Consider the following 12,085-nt stretch of genomic DNA (forward strand, 5'->3'; position numbering starts at 1 on the left):
AGGACCCTGGGTTTGGAAGGAAAAGGAACATATGAGTGCAATTCATAGTTTAGTTGATGGGACTGTGCCAATGTTAATTTCTTAGTTTTGATAACTACTAGGTTATGCAAGATGTGAGTTTTAGGGGAAGCAGGGTAAAGGTTACACAGGAACTCTCTATTGTTGTAACCCTTTTGTAAATTTAAAACTATTTCCAAAAAAATTTGAAACTATAAAAATTACCATTTATGGTGATTAGAGCTTTAAGGACAGGTGCTATTTAGCATTTCCACTTAAATGCGAGTATACACTTTTGTAAATACATAGTACTAGAAACATGTGCAAGTACTCTTTCAGCCTACCTGTAGCTAGAGCCATAGGTGGCACAACCACGACCTGCTGGGCACCCCAGATGCTGGCAAAGGCCTCCAAAAGGCTGGCCTTGCAAACCCCAATGGCAAAGGGAGAGATGTTTCAAAGCAACAACCTCATCGAGCTGTGGGAAGCTGTATGCCTGAGCAAACTGATCCACGAGGACTGAGTCTGTGTGAAAACCATCATTTCATGCAATTCTATAGATGCTTTACTTACAGAACAAGGAAATGATCAAAGAACAAAATGAATGCTGCACTCACAGAATAAAAAATTAGGCTCTGGAGAGAAAAAACCACCCCTGGCATCTTGCCAAGATCTTCTCCATGGTTCTGATCATTTTCCCTAGCTCTGTGATTCAATCAATCTCTTTTGGAAAAAGTGTGAACATATCCCTAGGATGAATGGGGTTCAGCTAATTAACATACGCATTCACTCCATCTATGAGGAGCGAATCCATTAAAACTCAGGAGTGTGGCCTGGATTCCAGGCATGAGAGCCTAATAGAATTCCTCACTGAAGTTAAAAAACAAGTCATGCCCTGTATCTGCCCCAAAGTTCATTCTCAAGATTAATTACATATTTGTGAAGCCCTGTTTCAGCTCATAGTGCATGAAAGAAGTACTTGTTTAAAGAGTTGGTCCAAGCTAACAACTATAAAGTATTATCGATTGTACAAATGAGTATGATTTTTAGTTTTATTATCCCTCTTGTGATCTATTATGTAATATAATGTTTTTAAAAATCCTTGCATTTGCATTTAAACATCTGATCCTTTTTAATCAGTGGACATTTTCTACCTTTATATGGCTTTATAATCTTGCAAAGTAATAATTACTTTTCATTGTTCTAATAAAAACCTACAGTGAAGTTATATACTCCTTTTCTCCTATCACCAAAGTAACATGTTTTTCAAAAAAAGGGGGAGGGAAAGCAGGAAATATTTTATGACATGAACTTAAATCTGCAAATTTCCTTTGGGGTCTTCAAGGGCAGGGATATTCTCCTGTGGAAGAATCACTTTTTAAAAAAATCACTTCTGCACAGCAGATGACTTTGGGATGGGTGGGAGAGGTTTCGGTAAGACTCACAAAACAAGTGCCTTGAATATCACACTCAGCTGCATGGCCATGGCATTCACAGGGTTGACAAATTCCTCCAAAGAGTATTCCGTCCAGGCGGTAATAGCCAGAGAGGCAGGACTGCAAAAGAAGGATGGGCAACTGATGCTGCCGAAGGCAACTTTGTCCATGACCCAAATCATCTTCCCAATATGTGAGAAATCTATTTCTTTCCTTTTTTCTTACTTTCCCCAAACATCATCAAGGTATCATTCACGTGTCTATAAAATGTACCCATTTTAAGAGTACAATTCAAAGACTTTTTAGTAAATTTACCAAGTTGTGCAACCATCACCATATTCCAGCTCCTTATTTCTTTTTTAAAGGTAGAAGCAAAGGGACAAAAACTTAATGAGTTGGCATACACCTGCTTGGTATTCCACTGCAACATTCTTAGAAATCATGTCACAACACACAGCCATTTAACAGTGTTTCAACCGAGAGGATTCTTTCCCTCAACTTCATTTTTTTCTTTTGCTTAAAATTCATTCAATGTTGCTACCAAAATATTCAAATGCAGGTCTGAGTCAAACTGCATCAGTTTAACTGAGCAAACATTATAGATGTGCTTCGGGGGTCTCAGTGCTGGATAGACAGTGTGGGCATTCAAGGATACCACTCCCTGCCCATGAGGAGCAGAGAACCACTCCAGACACCGAAACTCATTTAGTCCTTGAGACAACCCTGAGAAATATCCCCTGTATATTATAGATGTGGAATCTGGAACACGGGGCAGTTAGATAATGTGCCCTTTGTGCCAGTGGATGATTCAAAGCCAGGTGTGCATACCTCCAGGACCCGCATCCACAGCCCGCCCAGGGCTACAGCAGACAGCAAACATGTTTAGACTACACTGGGGAATGATTCATTTGGAGGCCAGGACATGCCCACGGAGGCATGGTAAAAGGGGGTGCAGATTTGTTTTTATTATAAGAATTCTTAAAGGGTATTTTCATTCTACAAGTAATATATAAATGTATTCATTCAAACTGACCTTGGGAAAGTTCCCTACCACTTCTATACAGCCATGCTCTCCTTATCTGCAGATGAGCATTGAGCAGATAGCTGCCTGAAGCTCTGCCTGGTGGCTAGAAGCTGATTCTTTAAGTCAGCTTCTGAGTAAGAGTTTGATTAAATAGTGAGCTCTTCTGCTTAACAGAAACACTTGAAAACATGTATCGAGATTCTTGTTCTTACTTGAGCCACCATCCCATGCACATCAGCAACTTTCCCTCGAGAGCCCAGTGAACTGTTTTCCAGCAGCGGCCGCTCTCTGCTGCCCCCTCCTGGTGTAGCTGGCCTGGAGTTTCCACTCCCATGGTTCTCCCTGCCCGAGCTCCAGGCTCTCCTATGCCATGTGCCACATGCTATGAGGCAGCTTTAGAGCCGTTTACTCATGAAGCATTATGCACTCAGGGGACAGGACCTACAGATATCTTCTGGGCCTAAAAATAAATGTTTGAGATCTAAGTAAAAGTTCATTGGTTTAAAAAAACAGTCATCACTGGTTGGTGTGGCTCAGTTGGTTAGAGCGTTGTCTCATGCACCGAAGGGTTGAGGGTTGGTTCGATTCCCTGTCAGGGCACATGCCCAGGGTTGTGGGTTCGATCCCCGGTTGGGGATTGTACGGGTGCATACAGAAGGCAACTGGTCAATGTTTCTCACGTCGATGTCTGTCTCTCTTCTCCCTTTCTCTCGCTCTCAAATCAATAAAAAACATATCTTCAGGTGAGGATTAAAAAAATTTTTTTTAAGTCTGAAAAATATTTAAATCGAAATATTTTTTTTTTTAAATGGAAATATTTAAATATTCACACCATGAAGCATTAGACCAACTTTACTAATTGCAAAGTTTATAATTAATAAAGAGTCATAAAAACAATTAAGGGTTAACTGTCCTCACTCTGTAGAAAATGACTGCCAAGAAATCACAACCAATGACAAATGTTCATGATCATAATCAATCAGAAACAACGAAAGGCAGGATCACGTGGTGCTTAACAGATGGATGAAGTTCAAATCCTGATCTGACCACCTCAGTTTCTTAATCTGCCTCAGTTTCTTAATCTGCAGAACAGAAAATATGTGAAGTACCTACCTGAAATGGTTGTTGCCAGGATTAAATGAGGCAACATACAGAAAGAGCTCAGAAGAGTGTCCCTGGCAGAGGAACCAGACTTCTTTAAACACGTGGTTTCCAATATTCCTATAGTCCCCAAAAGTCTAAAGTTTAGAAACACTAGGTTTCTAAAGTTAAAATTCAAAAGTACATCATTACATCACCTTCAAGGCATGTTTCCCCCTTAAGAAAGAGAAAAAGAAAGAAGACAGGACAGGAGTGTTACCTCACAGGAGATCCCTGCATAGCCTTGGGGACATTCGCAGTGCTCCACTTCGGTGGCCAGTGCCAGGTCTATAACGTTAGGGCTGGCTGTGTCCAGAGAGACAGAATCCAACCTACACATAGAGACAGGGGTCATTATATGACTTATTTACAAACAACATTTAACATGAAGACAGATTCTTAAAAAAAGGCAAATTCAAACAAAACAGTAATGTGATTTTTTTGTTAAATAATTGAAGATTTTCATAATACACTTTCTGGAGCTATCATTATTACCCGAAATACCTTCAATATTTGGTGCAAAGACATGCTGCTACCTATAGACAGCTGTGTCACCCATTCTGAGTTGAAGTGCTTCAGAAAAATTAATCCATTCAATTGTCTCATCTCTGATACAGAGAAATTGTCCTTAAATGTGTGATTCTACATTTGTTTTAGCTGCAGCCAATGTTTATGCTTAGCCTAGCATTGCCAGAAATTGACTCAAAGTAATAAAATGACTAAGGATAGGCATGTTAGCTTAAATGGACTGTGCAAAATCTAAGACCATTAACATCAGGAGGGTAAAAACCAGATGCCATGTGGTCCAGACAACTGTTATCTCATCAGGCATTTCTCAGAAAACCACCCTGAAAATTTCTGATCCTGATGTCCAGTCTAGCTCCTACAAGATACATTTGCATGGACAAGTATTCTGACATCGTCAATAAAATTACAGTACTAAAAATAACTTTAAGATAGCCAATTCTATTAGCTGTGTCCTTAAAATAATTGAGTAAAATATATCAAGCTTACAATATATAACAATAAACAGACAAGAGTGAAGTACCCTTACCATAAGGTTTCCCTCCCTTTCAATACGCACCTGTAAAGAGCCATTTTCGCAGAATTGTAGTTGGCTCTGATCAAAAGATGTGTCACATTGGCAAGGACCGTCAGCAGCTGATCTCGATCTATCTCCCTTTTGTTATTAAAGTCTCGGAAGTTCTCAGGCACAAGCCTAACCACGTTGAAGTACTCCTCGTAGGGCTGCAATGACAGGCCCTCAGCCTGGGTGCTTAAAGTGAGGCCATTTCCCTAATATTTTGAAACAAGAGGAAGTATATTTGTAATTCAATTTCCTGATCAAAAAGTGAAAGCAAATTTTACATTCAATAGCATGGCTTTTCATTTGTGTGTAGGTGCTTGGGTAATGGGGTTTGTAACTCTTGGTCCAGAACTATCAGAGATGTTTCATTGTATTCCTCTCAGAGGGATTTGCGTAATAAATCTAAAAACTGTGTCCTTTGCTGGGATGTCAGAAAAGAACCGAAATCATGCATTTGTCCACAGTTTTCCTCAAAGCAACCAGTCCGACACCCTTAATCGTTAGCTGAAGAACAAAAGTAGAAAAAGTAAATAAATATACTTCCAGCTTTTCATAAAATAGCTGTTGAATTTTTTGTTAAAAATTAAAAATTGCTGTTAACAAAATGGGTGTTTGGCTCATAGTTTCCAAGTGCTGCAGGTTGGAGATGGAGGGACAGGGCATTAAAGGTAATGGGAGAGGTGCAGACACTGCAGACAAAAACCTGAAATGGTTTCTGACCACCCTGGGAATCCTGGGCGAGGCCGAGCTGGGGCTTTTTATGATGGGGAAGAGGAGGGGTGGGGAAAAAGGGACAAGGGACAGGAAGGGTGAGGACTGAGGACACAAATGGTAGCACAATTCCTGTCTCCATTTGGCACTGCTGCCGAATCACTCGTGTGGGGGGCAATGTAGCAGGAGGGGAGGGAGACCAAAGGGGCCGAAAAGTTAGTTCCAACATCGCAACAAAAACTCATCTCCCTTTAAACTGTGATAAGATGGGTCGTCTGTGGGGATCAAGGGAAGAGTGACAGGTGCTGGCTGCCCGGAGGCAATTCCGGAAATGGGCCCAAAGACAGAATTCTCACACTCAGTCTCCTGGTATCCAGAGGAGGCAAATCACTGCTAAATGGCCACTTGGCTATGAGCTCCTTGCTACCAAGGCCTCACTTGGTCACTTCATGTCATAAAACTGTCACCCCACTAAGCTCTTCAATTCTATGGCAAAGTGATGTAAAAGCAATTACCTTAATGATAACGTCAGCATAAGACACGAGGGCACTGTCCACTGTCTCCACTGGAAATTCATAAGACACCGTGTACTTCAGGAATCCCCCGAATGCGGTCAGCTGGAATGTTTAAGCGAGAGTGAACCCCAAGGGGAGACATGACCATGGCCTCCCAGCAAGAGGAAGTGGTTGCTAGAGGCCATCTGGAAACCACCAGGCTTTCAGGTGTCTGAGTGGCCATGACATGGAGGAAGTTCACATTAAAGGCGGTGAAAAGAAAGCATAGTGTATGAATATTGTGTTTAATCGATATTACCAGAATGCAGGACATTGTTTAAATGCATGGAAGAAAAACATACTCCTTCTTAGAGGCCCCAAGGTAAATCACTAAGAACACCTGCTAATCATGTAACAGACATTTATTTCACATAAATACTCTAGGGGGTGGGGAGTTTGATCCACAGCTACAATCTCAAAATGCTGATCTCACTGCCCTGTTTGGAGGAGAACAGTAAGACGCCTGTTTGATCAGCTAAAGAAAGAACTAGAGGTTTTTCTTCCTGATCAGATATCCTTTGATGTAAAATAGAGATTTTATTTTTGCCAGGTGCATTACAACAATGTAATGTTCAGAATTCATATACCAATCTTTACACCATAAAATTGGAGAGGTGATCTCAAGAGACAAAAAAAAACAAACCCAAAAACCTTCCACAAAAACACAAAACTACTGACCTTTGGTGATATGCTCATATTATAAATAGAAAACATCTTTTATGATTATATGATGGGGAAAATAATAAAAAATAAACACCACATAAGCATATATAAAACAAAATTTCCCAAGCTACAAGACCTACGCTACTATGCAAACATACCATTACGTTACAGCAAACCAAACTCATGGGAAAGGTGAGCAGAGAGCTATAGTTATTGAGAGAGATTCCACTGAACATACTTTCAGATTAATCAGAATCTGGAGAGCAGTGTTCTAACTGGGGGGAATGGGACTAGGTCACTGAAGGGAAAGGTTAAATCATATTAACCAGCTTTCCACTTTATAGTCTCACCCTTTAGCATTTTCTTTAAATGGAAAGGATTCTATCTGTTCTTAAATGTGAACTTTATGTGAGCCACCATCACCATGATAAAGAAGCCAGAGGCAGTGCAACAGTCCCCGCACACAACCTTTCTTAGTGTCTTCCATATGTCAGACTAAGATAAACACACAGCTAATCAAATAGGAATGTCACTTCACTAAGGCCCAAGTGACCCAGGAGAAGGGACAAGACTTCACACAACAGACTGCCTGTGACGGGCCAAGAAGAACAAGGTTCTTATTTTCACCATGTAACAAAAAGTCAAACACGGATAAAAAAGACTGTGAGTCAGGTGCAGGTAAAAGCTGTGTGATTTTCTGTCAAACGCTCAAGTGGCCAATAAGACCACTTAAAATGCCAACAGTTCTTTCTTAATGTGCTCTGAGATCTTTGTCCGAGACACTGTCACTAGCAGTACCTTATTTCCGAGGTAGGCCTTCGGCGCTGACCAGTAATACTTGGAAGTGAGCCGCTGCATGGCCGCGGTGTTGTTGACGCTGATCTGATGGCGCCCACCCAGTGCGTCCTGCTGAGATGGGATCTTATTCGGACTGATCAAGTCGGTGACCAGCCACCCGGACATATCTTTCACCTTAAAAAGAGTGATCCAAGAATTTTAGAATTAGAAGTAGAGGTCACCTTCGATTTAACCCAGGCTAGAGCTAGTATGTTCACAATGAAGGGACAGACCCAGAAAGCTTAGCTAGGGACGCGGTTAATACAAGGTGCCCATAAAGCTTCAGGGCCTGTGACCCTTTTACTTACCAAAGTACCAGAAAACCTGAGAACAAGCCACACATCCTCCAAATCCAGATCAAGTATAAGCAAATAGGTGAGCAAAGTTGTGAAGGTCACAGATATATTTTTTACATTTAAAAATTAGCAAAAAACTTAATAAATGTATTGAATAAAATGTCTTTTGCTAACTATGACTTCTCCTTTGCTGTTGCCCCTGCTCTTCAGCCAAATGCTGAAAAGTGCATAAAAATAGCCTCCAGATCCCATCCTCCCAATGTGTCACCTACATAGAAATGACAAGGGATCACATACAGGAACTCACCTCATTCTCAGGTACTGTTAGAAGTTTCTCCTCCCTCCCCCCAGGCTGCCCTGTTCCTCATCAGCCTGATGGTAGGTAAGGGAGGGAGGGAAAGGGGGTTCAGTGAATAGCACCCCACCCCCACCTGATCCTGAATGCAGGTCTCCTGAGATGGGCACGGGGAGGAGAGGTGGTTATCATGGGTAAGTCAGGGGATCGAACTCGCAACCTAGGTATGTGTCCTGACCAGGAATCAAACCCTCAACCTTTTTGGTGTAAGGGACGACACTCCAAGCAACTGGGCGACCTGGCCAGGGCAGAGGGGCACACTTATTAAGTCCCAGCTCCTGGACAGTGCCTCACCTGACTGATGGGCCAAGAAAGACTGTCGCAGACATCGGAAACGCCAAAGCAGAAACACTCAGAGCAGCCCTGGGGGTTTCTTTCCTTCAAGTTATAAAATCCTGGCTTGCAGCGATCACAGTTTTCCCCCTCAACATTTTCCTGCAAGTTAGGGTAAAAAATTAGCTTTTGAAACCAGTAGGTGGACAGAATAAAAATCACATTAACAGGGCATTAAAAAGAAAGGTGTTTGGCGATTCAGAAAAACATGTAAATAAAAAGATGCTCTTAGTACATGTGAAGCCTCATGACAGCAATATTTCCAGAACAGATACTTCGAAATGTCACTTGATTTTATAGTCAAGAACAAGGCTAAGGCTCTCAGAGCGAGGTCGTTGTATAGCAGTGGCTTTTTTGTCCTGTTTTGTTTTAAATCTTCCATCTTTGCTGATCTTTCAAACATTTCAATACCTGAACATGGCTATATGATTGTTCGTCTTATTTATAAATGCTCAAGATTATTTTCAGTCACATGTGCCTAAGACTCTGCTTACATGGGAATGAGCACATAGGATATAATCAGAAGTCCTTAGAATTTCAGGGGAAATGGTTATTAATATCAGAGAGCCAAATAAAACACCTCCCAGACCGTGTGCCTTTAACAAGTATTCCTAGAAATTCAGTGTTTTCCTGGTTCTCCTCCAAACATAAAACGGAAAAACAATGTCACAGGAGGTGACAGTCAAGGCCCAAGAACTGCAGTGTTTGGTCTCACCCAGGAAGCAACAGAAACGCCTCTGGAACATATGGCCATTGCCCAGAAGGCTCCGAAAAAGAAACCCGGGCGCCCATCTAAGTCCAAGGACATTCCCTGGGGCCAACTCAGTGTGACAACGTCGTGCTTCGCAGGAAGTGAAGAACGTGGGAGGCTCCGCGTCAACCTCGCTGCTTTGCTCAGGAACTGATCCCCTGAGCAATGGGATGTTTCCCTTTTTCCGGAAGCCCCAAAGGAAACTCAGGGGCAGCTTTACCCTCCACGTACCTTACAGAGACAAGGCTCTGAGCACGGGTCCTCGTTCACGCTGCCAGCTGGACTGCAGTCACAGGGGACGCAGGCTGGGTAACCCCTGTAGCCAAATTGGCAGCGATCACATTTTTGTCCTGTGTAGCCTCCCCTGCATGGACACTGACCTGGCCATTTTCCTGGGAAGAAAAGAATGGCAGTGACCCAACAGGAAGTAAAGGTGTTTAAAGCAGGGGTCAGCAAACTCTATCTGCAAAGGGCCAGAGAGGAAATAGTTCAGGCTTTTTGGCCAGAGTCTCTGTTGTGCTCAGCTCCGCCATTATTGTTTGAAAGCAACCATAGAGAATGCATACACAGATGGGCACAGCTCTCTTCCAATACAAGTTTATTTACAAAAACAGGCGCTGTCAGGTACGCTCCATGGACCATAGATTGTCAACCCCTGGTTTAAAGAAAAAACCAGAGATGAAAGCACAGAGGCTGGTGGGAATGTAAAACAGTGCAGTAGCTTTGGAAAACCGTTGGGCACTTTTTAAAATGTTAAGCATATAGTTACTATACGATCCAGCAATCCCACTCCTATGTATTTACCCAAGAAAAATGGAAACACATCCACCAAAACACTGTGTGTGAATGTTTGAAGCAGCATTATTTGTAATAGCCAATAAGTCTAAACACCCAAATGTTCATTAACTGACGAATGGATATATAAAATGTGATATATACACATAATGGAATATCTATCATTCAGCAACAACAAGGATTGAAGGGCTGATTCATGCTACAACATGGATGAACCTCGAAAACATTACGCTAAGTGAAAGAAGCCACTCACAAAAAAACACGTACTGTGTGGTTCTATTTATATGAAATGTTCAGAATAAGCAGCTCTGTAGAGAGAAAGTAAATCGGTGGTTGCCTAGGACCCGGAGGAAGGATGGAGGGAAATGAGAGATGGGTAAGGGGTTTCTTTATGGGGTGGTGAAAATGCACCAATATTATATTGCAGTGATGGTTGCACCCACAAACATGCCAAAAAACACTACACATTAAATGGGTGTGCTCTGCTGTATGGCAGTGAACTATATCACAATATAAAGTTTTGGTGGTTTTGGGGGGGGGCGTTGTTTGTTTTTTAAACAGAGGCAAATAGTAGAGGACAATAAGCACTATCTTTGCTTTTAATGCCAACTCTGAAACTTTGTGGTTGTGTAACCTCAGCCAAGTTTCTTAACTGCTCTGAGATAGTTTCCTTGCCTGTAGAATGGGTTAAATGATTTCTATCTGTTCTGGTTGAAAGTTAAAATGATATATATTTTTTAAGTGAACCCAACCAAGAGAAATTGTCCTTATCATTGTCATCATCCTCTCATTAACGGCAGTTAAGAATCAATTCAAATGTGCAATGTACCCTCCACATTGCCAGCGGGCTCCACAATTGGCACTTCCTTTCCTGCTGGTCAATGTCCATGTTAACTGCTAGTGAATGAGAATTTGATGGGGTCACAGAAGTCTCTAAACAGATGCAACCTATTCAGGAGACATGCATTTGCAAGTCCATTGGCCAGGTTTTGAAACAAAAGAGAACACTGACATTTACAAAGTTAACTGGAGGATTTGCTTGCTTTGTGAGATTAGATGCATGGGAAAGCCCGGTGTCCTCTAAGAGCTAAATAAAGTGATTGCTATTTACTGTGTTCCACATACGACTTTAAATAAGCCTTATTGCTTCTTTCATCAGATGCTCAATTAACCTCTCAAACATCACTTTTTCCCTCTGGCATTGTCATCTCCACACTCTCTTTATCTCCCTTCAATCACGATTCCTGATTTTGCTTTATGCTGTGGCCCTTAACCCTGCCTAGCATTATACTACACATGCACGTGTTTGTTTAGAGTTTGCCTGTGAGCAGGAACCCTGATCATCATGTTCAAGCATGTGTTCCTAGGTCCTAGAAAACTGCCTGGCACATAGTAGGTACTTGATAAGTATTTGGTGAACAAAAGAATCAATAGCAAATCATGTCACCAAACTATTACACAATAGTAATAGTCTCACTAGTTATAAATCTTCGAAAGAAAGAAAAGAAAAGAAAAGGAAAACGAAAAGAAAAGGAAAGGAAAAGAAAAGAAATTAATTACAAGCACAACTTACCTTTGTGTAAATCAGAATGGAGATCATCCTTAATACAGACAGAACTGAGGGACCCCAAAGGGTCACAGTCACAGGGATGGCAAGGGTTGTCTTCATACGGAGACACCTGAAAGGCATGGGTTGTCTTGAATTATCTTACTAGAAATAATAGCAATAATATCAATGACAAGGTGTCGATTTTTTTATCCAAGACATGACTATTACAATGATCTCTGTATCCAAGAGGTGTAGGTCTCAGGAAGATAAGGTGAGCTCAAGCTAGAAAGCCTCAAACATCTTTTTGTTGGTGACAGCAGCTAGTTTCATTAGCAAAGTGTCGTCCTTTCCCATTATCAATACTACCCACCACCTCCCTACCCCACTATCTCTCAGAGACATATATATATAAACCTCACTTACATATACGTCTGGTCACCTATGACCAGACCCTCACAGGGACTCATGTGACAACTACTTATGAAGTCAATTGAGGATTGACTGAGCACTTCCTATGGGCAAGACAGAGCTGCTTTAGTTACTGGCTGACTCTTCGC

General features: G+C 41.7%; 1 protein-coding gene across 1 annotated transcript in view; it reads right to left on the minus strand.

Annotated features, from left to right (window-relative positions):
* Positions 1–12,085, minus strand: part of LAMA1 (laminin subunit alpha 1) — a 134,593-nt gene that overhangs the window by 69,528 nt on the left and 52,980 nt on the right. Inside the window, exons 9-16 of the mRNA XM_081149847.1 lie at positions 11,553–11,658; positions 9,416–9,576; positions 8,395–8,535; positions 7,411–7,584; positions 5,911–6,012; positions 4,682–4,893; positions 3,818–3,929; positions 1,443–1,553 (exon numbers count right to left, since the gene is read on the minus strand). Of these exons, the coding sequence (XP_081005973.1) occupies positions 1,443–1,553; positions 3,818–3,929; positions 4,682–4,893; positions 5,911–6,012; positions 7,411–7,584; positions 8,395–8,535; positions 9,416–9,576; positions 11,553–11,658 (1,119 nt within the window). The remainder of the gene's footprint in view (positions 1–1,442; positions 1,554–3,817; positions 3,930–4,681; positions 4,894–5,910; positions 6,013–7,410; positions 7,585–8,394; positions 8,536–9,415; positions 9,577–11,552; positions 11,659–12,085) is intronic.

Source organism: Miniopterus schreibersii (genome assembly GCF_964146895.1).
Source record: "Miniopterus schreibersii genome assembly, chromosome: 10".
In the NCBI taxonomy this organism is placed as follows: domain Eukaryota; kingdom Metazoa; phylum Chordata; class Mammalia; order Chiroptera; family Miniopteridae; genus Miniopterus; species Miniopterus schreibersii.